This window comes from Hyperolius riggenbachi, chromosome 6 (assembly GCF_040937935.1).
Source record: "Hyperolius riggenbachi isolate aHypRig1 chromosome 6, aHypRig1.pri, whole genome shotgun sequence".
In the NCBI taxonomy this organism is placed as follows: domain Eukaryota; kingdom Metazoa; phylum Chordata; class Amphibia; order Anura; family Hyperoliidae; genus Hyperolius; species Hyperolius riggenbachi.
The window spans coordinates 66,361,390-66,384,442 of NC_090651.1; the positions used below are offsets into that span (position 1 = coordinate 66,361,390).

Consider the following 23,053-nt stretch of genomic DNA (forward strand, 5'->3'; position numbering starts at 1 on the left):
ATGGAATTCAAGGAGGCCTTTAGAAACAAAAGTACAGAAGAATATAGAACTCTATCCTCAACAATGAAAACTGACGTGAGTAACTGTAAACTGTAAACTGCATACAAGTTAATTTCTGCTTATCCTGCACAGCTTTACACCTCATTCCTGTCTCTTGTTTTTCTCAACAGATCAGGAATGCCCTAAAGACTAAATTTCCTACCCTTAGGGATGTACAAAATATAACATTTAGGTAAGTGTCCTGTACATAGAGTGCACACAAATAAATCATGTATACATCCTCCTATCAGGAGTTTGCAGAGGGTTGAAAATTATTTCAATAATCTATTTGTCAATATCTGAAGAATACTGTTCCCACTGGTGCTAGTAACTGTCAGTGAATGTTGTTAGGCTTTTTGTACATTATTTGCATTGTTTTAACAAACAAAAACACATTATATTTGACATTCCATATTAATGAATCAACAGGTTCAAAGGGAATATATTTGTACCAGTAAAAAGGCCCATCGTTAATAAACAAGCACTACATCTGCACAGAGCTTGTATGTTCTCCCTGTGTCTGCTTTTCCTCCGGGCACTCCGGCTACCTCCCACACCCCAAAAACATACAGATAAGTTAATTGGCTTCCTCCTAAATTGGCCCTAGACTACGATACATGCACTACATGATACATACATAGATATATAACTATGGTACCGATTAGAGCCCCTCTGGAATAGGCCACAGCTGTAAACCTCCCATCCCCCCGCAATGTGCGTGGGGCATATTCAGTAAATCATGATAAAATTGTCATGCGCAGGTAGTGCACATCAATTGTACTCACAGCAGTTGTGTAGCACAGAATGCTAGTGTAATGCGTACTATGCACACACCCTAACACACATTATCCTCACAACATATGCGACACCAAGGTAACGTGGGCCATGCTGATTGCACAGTGTATGGCATGTAGCTAGCATAACTCCTTTAAAACTGTGCTGCATTGCTTTATATGGCAATTTAACCACGATTTAATGAATGTGCCCCATTGCTGCTTACCTCTTAGTGGGAATCCCAACCTCATTTCTGTACCACAGTGTAGAGTAAATTATTTCTATACATATTAATATAATATTGACGCGTCTGCATTAGAGATGTAGCGAATGGTTCGCCGGCGAACGGTTCCAGGCGAACTTTGGTGGTTCGCGTTCGCCTGGACAGGCAAACTTTTGCGGAAGTTCGATTCGCCCCATAATGCACTATGAGGGTCAACTTTGACCCTCTGCATCACAGTCAGCAGGCACATTGTAGCCATTCAGGCTACACTAAGCCCTGGAGCCCCCCCCCCCCCCCCCCTTATATAAGGCAGGCTCGCTGGCCATGACACTCACTCGTGTGCCTGCTGCAAATAGACAGACTAGGGAGAGCTGCTGCAGATTTTTTTCTCCTAGGGAAAGATTAGTTAGGCTCTTGGCTTTCTCCTGGCTGATTGTTATTGCTAAAATAGCACCCCTCAACAGCTCTTTTGAGAGCTAATGTTTTCCTGATGTGTTTTTTTTTGTTTGTGTGTTGCTCACTGACACTGACATTATACAGCCCTATCTGTTGCAGCTGGACCTTGGTAATTGTTATTACTGTGCCAGCCAGGCCCTGCCTAACTATCTATACTGGGACACCTACCTATGCCTACCTAACTACAGGGTTCGCGAACCGAAAATCGGAGGTTCGCGACATCACTAGTCTGCATTAGGGTCACTGAGGAAAACCAATTCAGACATGCAAACTTCATACAGACACTGTCCTGCCTAGGCCCGGATTTACATCACAGGAGCCTATAGGCACAGATGTCCTGGCAACCTAAACTTCACCCTCCATGAACCTACAAACCCCGCACTGAACCACACCACAAGTGTGCTGGCTGTCCCTGCTGTCACTTCTTCCTTACTTCCCTTGCCCGTCATAGGTAGCTACAGGTGTCCCTTAGGGCCCTTCAGACTGCACGCGTTTCCAGCCGCGTTTTGGAAACCGACACGCACGACATCAGACAGTGCATAGAGTGCACTGTCTGATGTTCACACTGCATGCGTTCCGGACCTGTGCGGTCCGGGAACGCATGCTGCACGCAGATTTTGCAAAAATGCGTGGCTGTCCCATTCACTTTTCAGTGATGGGATCAGCCACGCAACGCACACAAACGCGGATGGCCTGCGTTCGCATGCGTTGCGTTCCGCATGCGTGGCTGTCCGCGTTTGTAATGTGAACGGCCTCTTAGCATTAGGTAGCCAGTATTAAGTAGCTAGTGGTGCCCCTGACTGAAGGGAGATCTCGTCAGTGGAGCTCCGAGAGCTGGGTGAGTATCCTCTCATTTGCGCTCTACATAGGGAAGGAGGGAGGCAGTAGGGGAATGTGCCGCCTTTCCATTATCATGCGCCTGTAGGCATGTGCCTACAGTGCCTTATGGTAAATCTGGACCTGGTCCTGTCTGACATTTGGACGCAGGACTCTAACACTACAACACAACACAACCAACCACTTTGCTACCATGCTGTACTTGTGTTGTGAGCAGCAGAGCACTATATTGTGGCACTTCCACCGACTGTAAGGTCAAATGCATTCAGGTGATGTCACAAGTCTGTCACTGGCAAGGGAGTGGTCCTTGTCCCATGTCCCTTACTGATACATTCTCTTTTATGTAAAAGAATAAGAAAGTCAATAGCAAGAGAAAACCTCAGCAGGAAATGTTATCTGGAGATTGAATCCTAATGGTGCCCATACACGATGCAATAAAAACATTCGATTTCCCCGTTTATTAGACCAAAACAATTGAATCAAATGAAAGTTTAAAAGAATCTTTTTTTCGATCAAGAAAAACGAATGATTATCCCATTATTTTTTTTTCAATTAAAATCCGATCGGACATGTTGGATAAATCTTTATATTCGATCTAATGGAATATTTGAATGAAATTATTTGATTGAAAATTTTTTTTTTTAAATTGCACCATGTATGAGCACCATAAGACATACCTAGCACCAGATATAAAGAGTAAGAGGATTGCATAATTTACTGTTTCTACAAAAGTACATTTATCAATTATGGCTGACTCTTTCACTAAACTTCCTTTCTCTTCTTTCAGCAAAGGATCAGTTGCTGTGCAATCATTGTTAGCATTTGCACAGAATGAGACAGCCCCAAACTCTACAAATGTGCTACAAACCTTTTATGAGAATAGGGATCAGTTTGGAAACTTAACGTTGGATCCCGAGAGCATGAACGTTGAAGGTAATGAAATGTATTTAGTTCTGTATTGTGGGGAAATGTGCAGAGCAAAAGAGGAAGAATATGCTAAATATGCAATACACTGCCCAATCTAACTTTATTGGAGCAAGGTGATTGTGTTAGATCTGATATCCCAATCATATCCTGGATTGGCCAGACATGATCCAGATTCTTAAAAATATATATCCGTACCTTTGTCTTTTCCACATCACACTGTGGGAAGGGTTTCATCACAATACCAGCTACACAGATGATCTATTAGAGAAAAAGTTAGGATTTCTCATGGAAAAGGGCATATTGGCTACTGATTGGGATACAGATCAATCCTTCATTAAAATTCTTCTTTATGATCCTATTCAGGGCCGGATTACCGACCAGGCAACAAAAGCAGTCGCTTGGGGCCCCATTCAGAGTCAAAGGGGCCCCATCAGCACATAAACCAGCCCTCGCCATCCTGTCAGCGGTGGCTGGATGGTATAATGATTAAAGGGTCTGCGAGCAGTGCAGTAACTATGGAAAGATGCATATCATTTTAAAGCTCTCTTTGTCCTCTTTCCGAAGATATATAAACGGCCACCCTATGTCTTTTAGTTTTCGCTATTTTCGCGATTGAAAAGGACGACTTTTCTCCAAAGTCGGCAGCTCAATTCAGCACAATACAATGAAATATAAGGAACCCAGGGGGATATAATTACAAACATCATGCTGGTAGGTGTGAGGATGTGATTAGTTGTGGGTATGCTTAAAGGAATACCCACAGGCACTGCTCGGAGTCCCTATAAGGGCTCTGCCTCTGACACAGGAGACCAGGGTTCGAATCTCGGCTCTGCCTGTTCAGTAAGCCAGCACCTATTCAGTAGGAGACCTTAGGCAAGTCTCTCTAACACTGCTACTGCCTATAGAGCGCGTCCTAGTGGCTGCAGCTTTGGCACTTTGAGTCCGCCAGGAGAAAAGCGCAATATAAATGTTATTTGTCTTGTCTTGTCAAATGATGCCGTGCACTGCTGATTGTCTTCAGAGCCAGGCTCTCCTCCTAGGTCCCCCTCCTGCTACTGTGCGCTCTGCCGCTGCCCACTCCTCCCTCCCTTCCCACAGAGAACCACAGCTGCAGCAAGAATGATAGCAGCAGATGGCAAACGCTCACTCACCTATCCATGATCCAAGCGATAGAGATCCCATCATCTGAAACCCATCTGTCTCTTCTACAGTGCAGCTGCTCGCTCTGAACTTCCTAATTCTCAGATCAGACAGGAAGTAGTAATAGTAGTAGTAACAGAGTGGCAGCACTCTAGAGGAGACAGATGGGCTCCGGATCGCAATAGGTGAATGTGAGTCATCTGGTGCTGTCAGTCTCCCCCGTTGTGGCTGCCTTCTCTGCTGGACTATCGTATTCACTGGGATGGAGGCTGCATGGTGGCTGTCTAGTTTGGGAGGAAATCGGTTGTTCGTTGGTGGGGGTGGTTATGTAATTCTGTCTGGGGAACGGCTTCCGGTTTGGTGGTGTCCAGAGCTTTCTGCTATTGCCAGGCTGGAGATGCAGGGGGAAGTGCTGCTGCTGTGATATCTGGCTCACTCTTCACAGGGGTGCCCCAGCCCCTGAGTGCAAATGTCCCAGCCATTCATCTCTCACTCTGCATTTTGCCGCTGCTATTTCCTGCATTGTGCACCCACAGAGGAAAGCGGGCTGTTGTCCATAGCAACCAGTAGCTCGGCTGCCCCGGTGTGTGCGGCATGTTGCTGTGCAGCTACATCTTCTGATTCTATTACGACATGATGGGGGGCCCAAATCAGTTACTTTGCTTAGGGCCCCATTTAGCCTTAATCCGGCTCTGATCCTATATAAACACTTAAATAAATAAATATTCAAAACGATTTGGCAACTTTGCTATGGATTCTAAGAGTATAAACGCTGAAGGTAAAGAAATTTATTACAGTGCATTTATTTAAGTCTTTATTGTGGGGAAATGTGTAAAAGAGAACCAGGCTGCTACATTTTTGATATAACTGCATCTAAATTCCCTCATTAAATTAACAGCCAACTGAAGGTTTAACAGGCAGTCATGTGTTGACAAATGATCACGCTCCACTATGTCATTGAGGCCCCAGTTAAAATGAAAAGACTGGGAAGGCCCCGGGAATAGTAGTGTAGCAATATAGGATGCAGAGATTGCAAATGTACCACGCCCCCTAGATCAGAGAGGCCCACAGGGGCTTCCTTCAATTGCTGGTTCTGGAATCACCTTTACGTTGTGGTAAACATTAACAAAATACTCCCCTCTCCTGCTTAAGGGCTGGTTCAGACGGGCGTTTTTGTGGCGTTTAACGCAGCGTTTCAGACGCAGCGTTTTTTGGGATCTACTGCCATCCCATGCAAGTGAATGGGAGCGTTTAGAGCTGGCTTTTGCAGGCTTTCATGAAAGCCTGGCAGTAGATCCCAGCGTTGCGTCTAGTCTCAAAAGCAACATGCTGCTTTCAGAGGCGGTAGACGCCAGGAAACAATAGCAGAGACCAGAACTGCTAGCCTTGAACGCTTTTCAAAAGCTTTCAAAAGCTAGCTTTTAAACGCTGGCGTTTAAACGCTGGCGTTTGAACGCAATGCCAAGCAAAAGCTCAGCAGACGCCTGTGTGAACCAGCCCTAAATCTCTCTGACACTACATCTTCCCTTGTCAGGTTTAGGTGATAGATTGCAATTGTTACATACAGAGTGTCTCAATATAAAACTTGCACTTTATCTCATACTCCTTAGCAGAGCCGGGACAAGGTCCTCGGCACACAAGACTGAGACACCAAAGTGCGCCCGTCCATCCCTCCCACCCCAGCCGCCACACACTGATTGCTATGACTAAGTGGCGCCCCAGGGCCCCCAACACCTTAATCTCTAGTTATCTGGCTTGTAGTCACTGACATGTATCCCCTTTTATTATTTTTCTCTGCTTCAAACACATTAGGAGGATGATAGCTAAGTGAGTTGTGCGTCCCCTTCTTCACTGCTCCCTGAGACTGGAGCCTCTCTTGCCTCTGCCTTGGCCCGGCCCTGCTCCTTAGCTATGCCATGCACAGTGGGTGACTTATGGTGGAAGCCCCCTTTAACATCAAGGGAACCCGAATATGTCCAAGTTAAATCCATATTAGGGTACATGAGCATCCCTTAGCTCTGTGAAGCTGGCTCCCGGCCCCCCTACAATCAGCACAAATAAAAATTCCATCATGCTTGGTTAGTGCTACGCTTGTGCCTATTTGTGCTGCAAAAATTAAGATTTGTGCTTTCATTTTGAAGATAATAGCACTTATTATTTCCAAAACAATACCATCACCCAACCCCCATACAACAACCTACAGACAGGGGCATAACTATAGACCCTGCAAGAGATGCAGCCACAGGGGGCCCAGAAGCCACAGGGGGCCCCATGGGTGGGAGAGTTTCTTCTCCCTGTCCCGAGAGATCAGACAACTAAGGGCACTGAGAGAAAAAGCTTTCTGCTCTCTGCACAATTGTTCTAATGACTGCATCTGCTCAACCACAAATAAGGAATCATACAAAGTTTTGTAGACAAAGATTTGCAGACAGTCCCTATTCAGTGTGCAGCAGGGACTTGTGTACAACGCCAAGCCTCCAACCTCTCTATCCCTCCCCAAGTGCTGTGTACTGTAGTGATGCTGGAGGGGTCTGCAGAGCCAGTTTTGCTCCATCAGAGATGGACAAAGTGAGTGTAATAAGATGAGGCTGGGAGCACACTCATCTGTCAGTTTTCTGTATGCGTTTTCTGCACACCGTATGTGTGTGTATGTGTGAAGACATATGCACGTCTTATCACAGAAGCTAATGTAATTGATAGAGAAAATGCTTCCAGTGCTTCCTTGCTGTCTGTTTGTATCTGCAAAACACATTAACAAACGCATTCAAGTGTGCACTAGCCAATTGAATAGCATTGGTTCTCAGTATATCTGTGCAGAAAACCCGGGGCGGGTAGGGTGGGGGGCTTGTCAAGGTCAGGGGGCCCCATCCAAAGTTTTGCAGGGGGGCCCAGTGATTTCTAGTTACGCCCCGGAAACTGGTATGGGTGGGCAGTGCTGTGCATGTGCTAAATTGTGCTGCAAAAATCATTTTCTATCTATTAAAGTTTTTGAGATATTTACATTTTTTTAAAGGTCAAAAGTTCACTCATCCCCCCCGACAACATCGCAAAGGCTGAGTGAGCCTGAGTAAACTTTTGACCTTATAAAAACGTGAATATCTCAAAAACTATAAAAGATAAAAAGATGATTTTTGCAGCACACATGAGCACTTGCACAGCACTACCCACCCACTACAGTTTCATGTCTGTAGGTTGTTGTATGGGGGCTGGGTGATGGTATTGTTTTGGGAAAAAAAAGTGCTATTATCTTCAAAATGAAAGTAGCACAAATCTTTTTTTTGTGTGTGCACAAATGGGCACAATCGTAGCACTAACCAATCATGATGGAATTTTTATTTGTACTGATTGTAGGGGGGCCAGCTTCACGGAGCCGTATCCATTTCATCTTAAAAGTGAAAACACCTACACCATGAAGAATATTTCTATACTTTTCATTAATAGTCCATACATACTGGATAGTGTAGTGGTTAAGGGTGTTGCCTTAAAGTGAACCTCTGGACTAAAAATCTACTCAGCAGCACTGAAAAGGCCTGGTGTTTCTTTAACAGTTTCACAGCATCAGAACTTTGTTTTTCTTACCAAAGCATCATTTTTAGCTGCATTTTTAGCTAAGCTCCACCCATCAAAGAAAACTGCCCGGGCTTTTTTTCCCTGATGCTGTGCAAAGCATGAAGGGATTTCCTATGTTATTCACGTTGCCTAGTGAAACGATCGGTGTCAGCACGCAGAGAGAATCTGATGATTGATGATCTGCAGAATCACCGATAATACAGATATATTGCTAACCTCTGGACACCTGGATAATGTGAGTGTTTGGTGTAACGGTAGTACTTTGAGTATAGCACAGGAAATTAGAGAAAGTATGGGCAATACTGCTCTAGAGATAAGGACACCTTCCAGTAGCCTGAGACTCCCCAAGGGGCAGAGTCAGGCTGGAAGAAGGAAGGTCCAGAGAGTGAGTGACAATCAAGATAAATGTCACTGAGTGATCTGGAGACAATCTCTTAATAGTAGAGATAGCTCTTGAGGTCGGGCAAGCCAGGTCGGGCAACACACGGTCAGATAAGGTACATAGACAGAAGGCTGATTCGGTATCCAAGGCTAGCAGGGTTTGGCAACAGAGTATCAGATATGCGAGGTACAGAATCAGAGATCAGAGGAGTAGTCAGGAAAGCAATAAGTCATAACAGATATCAAACAATGCCTAGTCTGGGTGTGAGGTCCTTGGTCTCTACACCCTGGAACTAGTCTGATGTATAAGAGAATGGTAACACACGTTTCCTAGTCTGGGTGTGAGGTCCGTGGTCTCTACACCCTGGAACTAGTCTGATGTATAACAGATTGATAACACAAGTTCCCTAGTCTGAATGTGAGGTCCGTGGTCTCTACACCCTGGAACTGGTCTAAGCATAAACAGATTGATAACACAGGTTCCCTAGTCTGGGTGTGAGGTTCGTGGTCTCTACTCCCTGGAACTGGTCTAAGCATAAACAGATTAATAACACAGGTTCCCTAGTCTGGGTGTGAGGTCCGTGGTCTCTACACCCTGGAACTGGTCTAAGCATAAATAGAATACAATACAAGTAATCTGGCTCAGTGTGAATTCCCAGGTCCACCTGGTTCAAACACACTGTTGGATCTGACTAAGGTCTGAGTGCTTCCACGTAGTGTTCGCAACGGCAGACAACTTGTGACTGGCCAGCAGCAACTATATATAGTGTAGCGCTCTCTGGCGCCACCTCTAAGTGATGGACCAATAGAAACTTGCTCTGGCGTCAGCTGACCAGCCTGGTCAGCTGGTCCCCTCTTGGCCGTCATAAAAGTTCTGCCTCTCAGTGCGCGCGCGCGTATTCCTAAACCTGTGTGAACTAACAGACTCAGCCACACCACGATGCTGCGTGCAAACCGCCGCGCTGGACGCAGAACCAGCCGCCTCGCTGTCAGTACATGCGGCGGCTTTTCCGCGTTCTGCCATGTTACCAGACGCACGCCTCCACGTGCAAAGCGCCGCGTTGGACGCGGAATCATCCGCCTTGCTGTCAGAAAGCGCGGAGGCTTTTCCGCGTTTTCTCACACCTAGCAACTGGAAGGGGTGATCAGCACACAGGACAGTTGGAACTGTGTCTCATGCTCCCTGTCACCTCCTTTCAACCAAAAAGATGGCTGCCCTCATGAAAGCAAACATTTGCCTGTTCTTTTAAAACAGGGTGGGTAAGAGATTATATAACTCAGGGCCAGGCCAAGGCAGAGGCGAGAGAGGCCCCAGCCTCAGGACGCAGTGTAGGAGGGGGCGCACAACTCACTCAGCTATCATTCCCCTATTGTGTTTTAAGCAGAGATAAATAATAAAAGGGGATACATGGCAGTGACTGCAAGCCAGGTAACTAGAGAATTAATGTGTTGGGGGGGGGGGGGGGTTTGGAGGCCCTGGGGCGCCTCTTAGTCTAGTAGCAAGCAGTGTGTGACGGCTGGGGTAAAAGGGATGGAAGGGCGCATTTTGGTGTCTCAGCCTTGGGTGTTGGAAGATCTTGTCCCGGCTCTGATATTACCTATCTATTTTAATTAAGATAACTAATGTAACTTAATGACAGTATGTTTGTTTAGGCTGAAGTTCCTCTTTAATGCCTTCCATGCAGGGTTTGAGACTTTGACTAAGGCTAAAACCCTGGCTCAATCCAGTATGTAAAACAGTAAAGAGTCTCTGGGCAAGGCTCCCTAATGCCCCTGGTCACCCATGGAGTGCACCCTAAGTAGCTGCAGCTTTGAGTCTGCCAGGAGAAAAGCACAATATAAATGTTATGTGTCTTGTCTTATTAATGACCCCATCAGCAATATTTTCTTTGATCTTGAGTGATGAACCACCCCAATGAGTGTCTGTATTCTCTGCTGTCCTGCTCCCCTTTGCAGATAAACTCTCTTATCAGGAAGTTTATTGGCAATAACATCAACGTCATTAAAATGATGCCCCTGGACCCTTTGACCATACTAGTGTTAGGTATAGTAACAGCAGCAGATTGTATCACAAATGAGGAGTCCCACATAACTAGGACTATAAATACCCCCATCTCCTCCTGAGCACTGAAGGTAGGGATGAGCCCCTTGTTCATCACTCTCAACAAGTGTACTCTGTGAAAGAAGAGAAAACTTTTCTGCCCCTTAGTAGCACATTACCTATCAATCTTAAAGGATACCCGAAGTGACATGTGACATGATGAGATAGACATGTGTATGTACAGTGCCTACACAAATGACTATGCTGTGTTCCTTTTTTTTTTCTCTGTCTGAAAGAGTTAAATATCAGGTATGTAAGTGACTGACTCAGTCCTGACTCAGACAGGAAGTGACTACAGTGTGACCCTCATTGATAAGAAATTCCAACTATAAAACTCTTTCCTAGCAGAAAATGGCTTCTGTGAGCAAGAAAGAGATAACAAAGGGGAATTTCTTATCAGTGAGGGTCACACTGTAGTCACTTCCTGTCTGTGTCAGGACTGAGTCAGCCACTTACATACCTGATATTTAACTATTTCAGACAGAGAAAGAAAAAAAGGAACACAGCATAGTTATTTGTGTGCTAGGCACTGTACATACATATGTCTACCAGTTTGGGTATCCTTTAACCAGAGCCGAGACAAGGTCCTTCAGCACCCAAGGCTGAGACAGCAAAGTGCGCCCCTCCATCCCTCCCACCCCAGCCGTCACACACTGATTGCTATTAGACTAATAGGTGCCCCAGAGCCCCCAACCTCCCCAACACATTAATCTCTAGTTATCTGGCTTGCAGTCACTCTCATGTATCCCCTTTTCTTATTTCTTTCTGCTTCAATTACAATTGGGAATGACAGCTGAATGAATTGTGCACCCCCTTCTACACTGCGCCCTGAGGCTGGAGCCTCTCCAGCCTCGGCCCGGCCCTGCCTTTAACCCATTCGCGTTCCGTCGTTTTCACTTGAGAAATGTTCACCTCCCATTCATTAGCCTATAACTTTATCACTACTTATCACAATGAACTGATCTATATCTTGTTTTTTCCGCCACCAATTAGGCTTTCTTTGGGGGGTACATTTTGCTAAGAGCCACTTTACTGTAAATGCATTTTAACAGGAAGAATAAGAAAAAACGGAAAAAAATCATTATTTCTCAGTTTTCAGCCATTATAGTTTTAAAATAATACATGCCTCCATAATTAAAACTCACGTATTGCATTTGCCCATATGTCCCGGTTATTACACCGTTAAAATTATGTCCCTATCACAATGTATGGCGACAATATTTTATTTGGAAATAAAGGTGCATTTTTTCCATTTTGCATCTATCACTATTTACAAGTTTAAAATAAAAAAATATAGAAATATATCATCTTTACATTGATATTTAAAAAGTTTAGACCCTTAGGTAAATATTTAGGTTTTATTTTTTTTTTTCAGCGGGGGAGAGGAATCAGTGATCGGGCACCATAGCCCGATTCACTGATTGCCTGGCTAACGAACCGCGGGCCGGGAGCGCGCATCCACGCGCGCGATCGGCCGCGGGAGCACACGGGAGCACGCATGGTTCCTGGACGTAGTTTCTATGTCCAGGAACCAAAATAGGTTAAAGAGAGTCTAAAGCATTTTAAAATACCTGTTTTTATTGCGCAGGCCACTGCAGCAGTAGAGATGGCTCCAACTTCAGATTTTGGGTTTGCGGACCGCAGACATGAACGTCCGCAAATGTCGGCGAACCAGTGAACTTGGCGAACCCCAATAGACTTCAATGGGCAGGCGAACTTTCAAAACTACAAACACTGTTTGGAGGCGTAAAGTGCTTTAAAACATCTTGCATGTGTATACATGGATCAGGTAGTGTTAGGGCTCGTTTCCACTATTGCGGTGCGGAATCGCCTGGATTCCACCACTGATGAAATCGCATTCCCCATGCGTTTTTTGCCGCGAATTTGCATGCGAATTCGCATAGGTGAGAGTATATGCGATTTTAACCATGTCACTGCTTGTGTGAATTTACATTGGTACCTATGCGAATTTGCATGCAAATTCGCGGCAAAAAACGCATGGGGAAACCGCATGCGATTTCCATATTAAATACATTGCATGCGACTCGCATGCATTCCACTCGCAGGCGAATTCTGCGGCTCTTTTGTGCGTTTTTTCATCGCTGAAAAAAACGCACCTCAACAACGCTACAGTGGAAACAGGCCCATCCACTTGCATTACATGTGCGAATCCGCATGCGTTGGACGCATGCGGATTCGCGATAGTGGAAACGAGCCCTAAGTAGTGTACTGCTTCAATGTAGAATAAAATACTTCAGCGCAGATTCACTTATGTCCACCACCAAGAGCACCATAAAAACAGATGCGCTTACCAGATCCTTACAGACCTTAACTACAGGGTCTGTAATATGGCTATATGAGGTTGCGCTGATATTAATTTGATTTTAGTGTACTGCTTCACACTGACAGACCAAACTCACTGTGTAACGCACTGCAAACAGCTGTTTGTGTAGTGATGGCCGTGCTGGTGTGCACGATGGCTAGAGTGCAGGTGACGGCGGTTTTCCAGCCCATATGGATCGGGCTGAGGTAGGGTAGCTCAATGACAGAACAACAGTGACGGTCCAGCTGATTGAATTTAGTCTGTCCACAATGAAGCAACGACACCAACGACAGTGGTGGGACTACAAATCCCAGCTTGCCTGGCTGGAAACTGTCTGTGGGCTGTATCTATACGCAGTGTCAACCACAAAGACAGCTATGCTTTAGTAAGTTAAATCACAAATAAGTAAAAAGATATGCAATTGTATGGTAATACAGTGTGCTGCCAGTGGTGGGACCAGGGCCGGGCCGAGGCATAGGCTGGAGAGGCTCCAGCCTCAGGGCGCAGTGTAGGAGGGGGCGCACAATTCATTCAGCTGTCATTCCTAATTGTGTTTGAAGCAGAAATAAATAAGAAAAGGGGATACATAGCAGTGACTGCAAGCCAGATAACTAGATATTAAGGTGTTGGGGACGTTGTGGGCCCTATGGCCGTCTTAGTCTTATAGCAATCAGTGTGTGACAGCTGGGGTGGGAGGGATGGAGGGGCGCACTTTGGTGTCTCAGCCTTGGGTGCTGGAGGACCTTGTCCCAGCTCTGGGTGGGACTACAAATCTCAGCTGGCCTGGCAACTGTCTATGGGCTCTATCTATGCAGTGTCACCCACAAAGACAGCTATGCTTTAGTAAGTTAAATCACGAATAGAGTGGAAAGATATGCAATTGTATGGTAATACAGTATGCTGGCAGTGGTGGGACTACAAATCCCAGCTGGCCTGGCAACTGTCTGTGGGCTCTATCTATGCAGTGTTAACTACAAAGACAACTATGCTTTAGTAAGTTAAATCACACATACAGTGGAAAGATATGCAATGGTAATACAGAATAGGGATGCTTGGATACCCCTTTTCAAAATCCGGGTTGGCCCGGATCCGGATACCCAGATATCCGGGTCCAGACCGGATATCCGGATCTAAACTGTTGGGTATCCAAATAGAATCAGGTATCCAACCCTACTATCTGGGGTATCTGGGCAAATTCGGATATCCGGGTAGAAAACCCGGAAGTGGCCCTTTAAATTGCTTTAAAAACGTTTTTGAGGGTATATGAGGCATGTAGCGTCATTATTTTTTAAAGGGAAACAATAATTGATGATATGGGGACTTCAAATCCCCCCCCCCCCAAAAAAAAATGGCTGTCAATTAACATCAGGCCTATGTTCCAGTGTCCAAAGTCCAACGTACAAAGTGCCATGTGCGAAGTGCCATGTACAAACACGGGCGAAGTGCCACATGCAAACACGTGCAAAGTGCCATGTGCAAAGTGCAAAGTGCCACGTGCAAACATGTGCAAAGTGCCAAGTGCAAATACGTGCAAAGTGCCATGTGCAAAGTGCCAAGTGCAAAGTGCCAAGTGCAAAGTGCCAGGTGCAAACACGTGCAAAAGGCCATGTGCAAAGTGCCAAGTGCAAACACGTGCCAAGTGCAAAGTGCCACGTGCAAACACGTGCAAAGTGCCATGTGCAAAGTGCCAGGTACAAACACGTGCAAAGTGTCACGTGCAAAGTGCCAGGTACAAACACGTGCAAAGTGCCAAGTGCAAAGTGCCACGTGTGTACAGCCCTTGGCCCAGCAGCACTGCAGCACAGACTAACTGTCACACTATGAGACATCAATCAAGCTAATTAACGATTTAACTATAGAGTAGTGAAGGGGTTAATCACTGAACAGCTTTAGGTTTATAACTGTGTACAGCCCCTTGTAGGGTACTAGCACTGGAGCATGTCTCTCAGTGTGCATTCAGCAAGCCAGGACGATCTGTCTCATCATGGCAGCCCTCCTTATCATACAGGGGGGCTGGCCAGTGTTTCTTTCTGTGATTGGGTGCCAGGGCTTAGGCTGGGAGGCCTCTGATTGGCTCAATGAGGTCAGGTGGTGCCGGCCAGGGTTCCCCTCTGTGATTGGTTTCTAGGGCTTCTGCTGGGAGCCCTCTGATTGTCTCCAGGACATCATCACCTTAGTTACAGTATTTTGGATCCGGATATCCCCGGATATCCGTGGATATCTGGATTATGGCCCCAACTATCTGCAGATAGCTATCTGGATTTCCCCAGGTATCTGGAATCCAGAATCCGATCCGGATAGGCCCGAAAAGGTCGGAATCCGGATGAGCACCCCTGATTAGAGTGACCAGATTTTTGTAGGCTCAACCTGGGACGCAGGAAATTGGGGGGGGGGGCCGCGGCGAAAAATAGGGGGTGGCGAAAAATGTGGTGTCTGCAGCGCGCTTGAAAAATGGGCGTGGCCATGACATTCTATGGGCGGAGCTAACATAATGATGCAACAGAGAGGCATAAGAAAGCAGTGTTTACGCCGTGATGTGGTCAAACGTGGATTCACATCATAGGTGTGCAGAAACTGTGTGATGCTATTTAATAGTATGTCATAACCCCAAAGCAGCAAACATAGCCAACTATGACCATTAAATAATAAATGCAGCAACAGTTACCCCAGACACCACAAAATAAACGCAATGTGGGCAACATGTCAGCACAAAATAAACGCATTGCGGGCAACATTTCAGCACAAAATAAACGCATTGCGGGCAACATTTCAGCACAAAATAAACGCATTGAGGGCAACATGTCAGCATAAAATAAACGCAATGGGGGCAAACATGTCAGTACAAAATAAACGCAATGAGGGCAACATGTCAGCATAAAATAAACGCAATGGGGGCAAACATGTCAGCACAAAATAAACGCAATGGGGGCAAACATGTCAGCACAAAATAAACGCAATGGGGGCAACATTTCAGCACAAAATAAACGCAATGGGGGCAAACATGTCAGTTCAAGATAAACGCACTGCGGGCAAACATGTCAGTACAAGATAAACGCACTGCGGGCAAACATGTCAGTACAAGATAAACGCACTGCGGGCATACATGTCAGTACAAGATAAACGCACTGTGGGCAAACATGTCAGTACAAGATAAATGCACTGCGGGCAAACATGTCAGTACAAGATAAACGCACTGCGGGCAAACATGTCAGTACAAGATAAACGCACTGCGGGCAAACATGTCAGTACAAAATGAACACAATTTGGGCAAACATGTCAGTACAAAATGAACACAATTTGGGCAAACATGTCCGTACAAAATAAACGCACGGCGGGCAACATGTCAATACAAAATGAACACACGGCGGGCAAACATGTCAGTACAAGATAAACGCACTGCGGGCAAACATGTCAGTACAAGATAAACGCACTGCGGGCATACATGTCAGTACAAGATAAACGCACTGCGGGCAAACATGTCAGTACAAGATAAACGCACTGCGGGCAAACATGTCAGTACAAGATAAACGCACTGTGGGCAAACATGTCAGTACAAGATAAATGCAATGCGGGCAAACATGTCAGTACAAAATGAACACAATTTGGGCAAACATGTCAGTACAAAATGTACACAATGTGGGCAAACACTTCACCTGCAAGAAAAAGCATTTACTCAGCTGGCAGAAGACGTCCCCTCACGCAGCCGGCCTCTGGTGTGTGCAGCTCCCCCTGGCCTGGACGATCTTCAATCTCCCGCTCAGCCTCTCACAGGCAGAGCAGGGCTACGGCAAGATGGCGTCCGGAGGCGGAGCCCTGTACTGGAGACAAATAGTCTCCAGTACAGGGCTCCGCCTCCGGACGCCATCTTCCCGTAGCCCTGCTCTGCCTGTGCCTGCCGGAGGAGGACAATGCAGGCTGGAGCGGGGCTGCGGGGAATGAACTAGCGCAGCGTCTACTAGACGCTGCGGCTAGTTCATTGTACGGTGGCCAGAGTCCCAAGGCCGGGACGTCCCGCTGCTAAAAGCGGGACGTTTCCCGGGACCTCATGCAGCCTGGGACAGCGCCCCCCGAAGGCGGGACGCGTCCCGGGTAAAGCGGGACGTATGGTCACCGTACCCCTGATACAGAGTGTGCTGGGCCTGGTACAGTACAGCAACAAGGCCCAGCTGCGACAGGGCTGTATCTATGCCTGTCTGTGGTCACACACTATGGGAGTGGTTTCTGGGGAATTAGGATCTGTATATAAGGCCAGTGCTTTCAGTCATTCACTGGCCTTAATACTAATCAGTTCACTGGTTTTAGGTCTAGCTAGAAAGCCTTTCTGAGATACATCACACGGGGGCGATGTACTAGCTTCTAGGGTTGTACTGGATGAAGGAGTTAAACTGGACCCAAGTGTTGTACTGGATCCAGGTGATGTACCAGCTTCAGGGGATGTACTAGCTTCTGGGTTTGAACTAGATTCAGGAGCTGAACTGGACCCAAGTATTGTACTTGCTTTAGATGACAAGCTGGCTCCAGGCGATGTACTAGCTTTTGGGGTTGAACTAGCTACTGGGATTGTACTGGCTTCAGCATTTGAGCTAGACTCAAGTGTTGTACTGGCTTCAGATGATGAACTAGCTGCAGATGTTGCACTGGCTACAGATGATGAACGGGCTGCAGGTGTTGTACTGACTTCAGACGATGAACTGGCTGCAGGTGTTTTACTGGCTTCTGGGGTTGAACTGGATCCAGGAGTTAAACTGGATTCAATTGTTGTACTGGATTCAGGTGATGTACTGACTAGGGGTGAGGTCAGGGCAGTTTATAGGCTAAAATTCACCCAGGGCGAGGGTGTTAAAATTGCCCCCCCCCCCTCGCAGAGCCAGGTATACATGCCCGCAGTATAGGTTAGCCAGGTCTAGTTGCACTCAGTATTGGTAGCCAGCTATAGGTTCCCCCAGTATAGGTAGCCAGGCATAGTATAGGTAGCCAGGCATAGGTCCCCAGTATAGTTGCCCCCAGTATAGGTTAGCCAGGTAGGTGCCTCCAGTATAGGTAGCCGGTATAGTTGCCCCCAGTATAGGTTAGATAGGCAGGCGCCCCCGGTAAAGGTTAGATAGGTAGGTGCCCCCAGTACAGGTTAGCTAGGTGAGTGCCTCTAATATAGGGAGTCAGAATAGTTGCCCCCTGCCTAGGTTAGATAGGTAGGTGCCCCCAGTATAGGTTAGGTAGGTGCCTCCAATATAGGTAGCCAGTATAGTTGCCACCAGTATAGGCTAGGTAGGTAGGTGCCCCCAAATACAGGTTAGATAGGTAGGGGCCCTCCAGTATAGGTTAGATTAGGTAAGTGTCCCCCAGTGTGGTTAGATTAGGTAGGTGCCACCCAGTGTGGTTAGATTAGGTAGGTGCCCCCCAGTTTAGGTTAGATTAGGTAGGTGCCCCCCAGTATAGGTTAGATTAGGTAGGTGCCCCCCAGTGTGGTTAGATTAGGTAGGTGCCCCCCAGTGTGGTTAGATTAGGTAGGTGCCCCCCCTGTATAGGTTAGATTAGGTAGGTGCCCCCCAGTATAGGTTAGATTAGGTAGGTGCCCCCCCCCCAGTATAGGTTAGATTAGGTAGGTGCCCCCCAGTGTGGTTAGATTAGGTAGGTGCCCCCCAGTGTGGTTAGATTAGGTAGGTGCCCCCCAGTACAGGTTACATTAGGTAGGTGCCCCCCCCCCAGTGTGGCTAGATTGGGTAGGTGCCCCCCAGTGTGGTTAGATTAGGTAGGTGCCCCCCAGTATAGGTTAGATTAGCTAGTGACAATAGAGGGTACAGCGACTGGCACTACGGCGGCACTCAAAATATATCACAGCTTGCAAAACAGAGGGGTATAGATTCCACCAGGTATCCGCACATGTACAGCACGGCGTGCTCAGGATCAAGAGAAAAAAGGATATCAAGCTCATTCACAACATAGATATATGAAGATCCGGCACTGCTTCTAGCTTTAAAAAGAGCTTTATTGCCAGCGGCTCTTTCAATATGCAAAAAAGTTTCCAACAAGTTTCCAACAAGGTAATCAAAAGATATTCATGCGGTAAAAATATGCAAGGTGCACATACCCGTTGTGGTTAGTGAAGGCTGTGGGGCATGGTGGTAGGAACGGCCCGCCTAACGTCCGTTTCGCTTCAGTAGCGTCTTCAGAGGCAGTGTGGCAATTCACGACTGTCCGTTTCCGGGTTAAATACTGTATACTATATACTATAGTACTATATACTATACTATACTATATACTATATACTATACTATATACTATACAGTATTTAACCCGGAAACGGACAGTCGTGAATTGCCACACTGCCTCTGAAGACGCTACTGAAGCGAAACGGACGTTAGGCGGGCCGTTCCTACCACCATGCCCCACAGCCTTCACTAACCACAACGGGTATGTGCACCTTGCATATTTTTACCGCATGAATATCTTTTGATTACCTTGTTGGAAACTTGTTGGAAACTTTTTTACATATTGAAAGAGCCGCTGGCAATAAAGCTCTTTTTAAAGCTAGAAGCAGTGCCGGATCTTCATATATCTATGTTGTGAATAGGTTAGATTAGGTAGGTGCCCCCCCCAGTGTGGTTAGATTAGGTAGGTGCCCCCCAGTGTGGTTAGATTAGGTAGGTGCCCCCCAGTATAGGATAGATAGGTAGCTGTCCCCCAGTATGGAGGGGGGAGTCAACCGCGGGGAGGGCAGCCCGACCTCTCCCTCCCTTCCTCTCCGCGGGCTGCCCTTTGTGCCCCCCCCCCCCCCCCCCCCCGAGTCTGACTGCAGGGAAGGGAAGCGCTGTGTACAGAGCGCAACTCACCTCCCTGATTCCAATCTCCGCCGGTCTCCTCTTCTGTCTTCTCCTCACAGCCGCTGATACACAAGCTGCTTCCGGCTAAACAGGAAGCAGCGTGTGTATCAGTGGCTATGAAGAGAAGAAGATGAGACCGAACCTGCTGCGATTGGAACCAGGGAGGTGAGTTGCGCTCTGTACACAGCCCTTCCCTTCCCTGCAGTCAGACTTGGAGGGGGGAGCACGGAAGGTGGCCCGCGGAGAGGAAGGGAGGGAGAGGTCGGGCTGCCCTCCCCGCTGCTGCGTCTCCCCCCTCCTTTACAGCGCCCACAACTCCTTCAGCGCTCAGGGCGCCCGCACGGGCCAGACGGCCCTAGAAACGCGCCTGGGTGAGGTACTAGCCTCAAGAGTTGTACTTAATGTTGGGATTGTAAGGGGGGCTATTATTGATGTACTTTGATCCAGGTGTTGCATTAGATCCAGGTGTTGTACTCGGGTCCGTTAAAAATGGCGCCAGTTATCGTAGTTAAAAAACGGCGCCCCATAGAGAACCACTATCGCTAGTTATTTTTCGTTTTTGACAGCTAAAAAACGGCGCCGGCTTTAAAAACGATATTTATCGTTTATATTTGTATTGCTCCCAAACGATCATTTTCGTTTTAACCCTTGCTTTGCTGCCGTTTTGAAAATATCTGCCCGCCGGCTTTAATGTAATCGATTCATTTGATTCAATACCCAAAAAAAAACTGAAAATGAGCCGGTTCTTTTTGTATTGAATCAAATGAATCGATTCATTTGATTCAATACAAAAAGAACCGGCTCATTTATGAGCCGGTTACTATACCTTAGGATGCGTCCTGTGCAGGACGTATAGCGCTGGCTCCCGCGATCTCTCCCCACCAGCCTGCATCTGTCACCCTCACCTAGGGTGGCACCCGGTGCACCCATGGGTGCACCAGGTGCCAGGCTAGGTGAGGGTGACAGGTGAGGAGGCGGGGAGGACAGCGGGAGCCGTGCTATGCGTCCCTACGCAGGACGCATTGTAAGGTATAGTATTTTAATTGGCGTGGGAGATCTTCAATCAAGTTAATTGAAGATCGCAAGATAAGAGGATATTGTTATTCGTTGGATCATTTCCGAGGATATATTGGCGTGGGAACATTTTTTAAAGGTACAGGTAAGTATTTGTGGTTAATTAAGATTATTAAAATACTTTTCTCGTGGTTGTGTTTTTATTTCATTTAACCCTTTGTGGAAATGGGTAAGGGGTACTCCTGCACCCCTATACTCATTTCTCCTGGGAGGGGGGTGGGCATCTGTGGGTCCCCTTCTTAAAGGGGACTCCCAGATGCCACCATGAACCCCCCCCCCAGGGAGTCGTCGCCCCCACCTCCTCCTGGGGCACCGGAGGTGGGGAAGAGCCCCTTGTCCATGGATTGGACAAGAGCTCCGGGGGGGAGGGGGAGGCTTGGCCGCCCCTCCCCCCCAGAGCCCCCCCATACCATGGACCATGCGGGCTGGTATAGCTCAGAGTGCGAAGCCCCAGTCGGCCGGGGCTCCGCATTCTGGCTATCCCAGCCTGCATGGGAGACAAGGGGTTACAGAGGCTCGGGAGGGGGGGACCCCACGTCGTTTTTTTTTTATTTATTTCCCACACTCAGAAGATTAAAAAAAAATTGATAGCAAATTTAAAAAAAAAAAAATGACGTGGGGTCCCCCCTCCCGAGCCTCTGTAACCCCTTGTCTCCCATGCAGGCTGGGATAGCCAGAATGCGGAGCCCCGGCCGACTGGGGCTTCGCACCCTAAACTATACCAGCCCGCATGGTCCATGGTATGGGGGGGCTCCGGGGGGGAGGGGCGGCCAAGCCTCCCCCTCCCCCCCGGAGCCCCTTGTCCAATCCATGGACAAGGGGCTCTTCCCCGCCTCCCTTGCCCCAGGTGGAGGCGGGGGCGACGACTCCCTGGGGGGGGTTCATGGTGGCATCTGGGAGTCCCCTTTAAGAAGGGGACCCCCAGATGCCCACCCCCCTCCCAGGAGAAATGAGTATAGGGGTGCAGGAGTACACCTTACCCATTTCCACAAAGGGTTAAATGAAATAAAAACGCAACAACGAAAAAAGTCCTTTAATGTTCTAAATTAACCACAAATACTTACCTGTACCTTTAAGAAAAAATCCCATGCCAATCAGGTCCCACGACAGTATCCTCTATCTTGCGATCTTCTGATACATGTTGATTGAAGATCTCCGCCGCCCCGACGCCACACACGCCGCCTCCGCCGCACTGCTCTCAGCTATACTAAGTATAGCTGAGAGTTGCGTCTATGCGTCTATACAGACGCATTAGCGCTAGCTGCCGCTGCCCTCCCTGCCTCCCCCCACCTGTCACCCTCACCCATGCTGGCACCCAATGCACCCATGGGTGCCAGCATGGGTGAGGATGACAGGTGGGGGGAGGCAGGGAGGGCAGCGGCAGCTAGCGCTTATGCGTCTATATAGATGCATAGACGCAACTCTCAGCTATACTAAGTATAGCTGAGAACAAAAAGCATCTTTAAATTTTGGCTCCAAGGCTCCCCATTGGTTCCTTATCGACCAATGGGGATCCTCCTGATCCCCATTGGTCTGTTAAGGAACCAATGGGGACCATTGGAGCTAAAATTTAAAGATGCTTTTTGCTCTTAGCTATACTAAGTATAGCTAAGAGCAGTGAGTGCGGCGGAGGCGGCGTGTGTGGCGTCGGGGCGGCGGAGATCTTCAATCAACATGTAACTGAAGGTCGCAAGATGGAGGATACTGTCGTGGGACCTAATTGACGTGGGATTTTTTTCTTAAAGGTACAGGTAAGTATTTCTGGTTAATTTAGAACATTAAAGGACTTTTCTCGTTGTTGTGTTTTTATTTCATTTAACCCTTTATGGAAATGGGTAAGGGGTACTCCTGCACCCCTATACTCATTTCTCCTGGGAGGGGGGCAGGCATCTGGGTTCCCCTTCTTAAAGGGGACTCCCAGATGCCACCATGAACCCCCCCCCCCAGGGAGTCGTCGCCCCCACCTCCTCCTGGGGCACCGGAGGTGGGGAAGAGCCCCTTGTCCATGGATTGGACAAGGGCTCTGGGGGGGAGGGGAAGGCTTGGCCGCCCCTCCCCCCCCCCCGAAGCCCCCCCATACCATGGACCATGCGGGCTGGTATAGCTCAGGGTGCGAAGCCCCAGTCGGCCGGGGCTCCGCATTCTGGCTATCCCAGCCTGCATGGGAGACAAGGGGTTACAGAGGCTCGGGAGGGGGGACCCCACGTCATTTTTTTCAAAACTTTTCCCACACTCTGAACATAACCCAAAAATTTTAATTTAAAAAAAAAAAAAAAAATTTCAATTTTTTTTTTAAAATATTGTTTCCCAGTATCTTTTTAACATATCCTGCAAATTTGGTGTTGCTAGGATTTAAGGGGACTTTGCTATTAACTGCTAAAGTCGGC

General features: G+C 47.5%; 1 protein-coding gene across 1 annotated transcript in view; it reads left to right on the forward strand.

Moving 5' to 3' along the window:
* LOC137522048 (streptococcal hemagglutinin-like) overlaps nt 1-23,053 on the forward strand; it is a 31,788-nt gene continuing 8,735 nt past the window's right edge. The window contains exons 1-4 of the mRNA XM_068242069.1: nt 1-75; nt 171-232; nt 3,117-3,262; nt 17,185-17,544. Coding sequence (XP_068098170.1) covers nt 1-75; nt 171-232; nt 3,117-3,262; nt 17,185-17,544 — 643 coding nt within the window. The remainder of the gene's footprint in view (nt 76-170; nt 233-3,116; nt 3,263-17,184; nt 17,545-23,053) is intronic.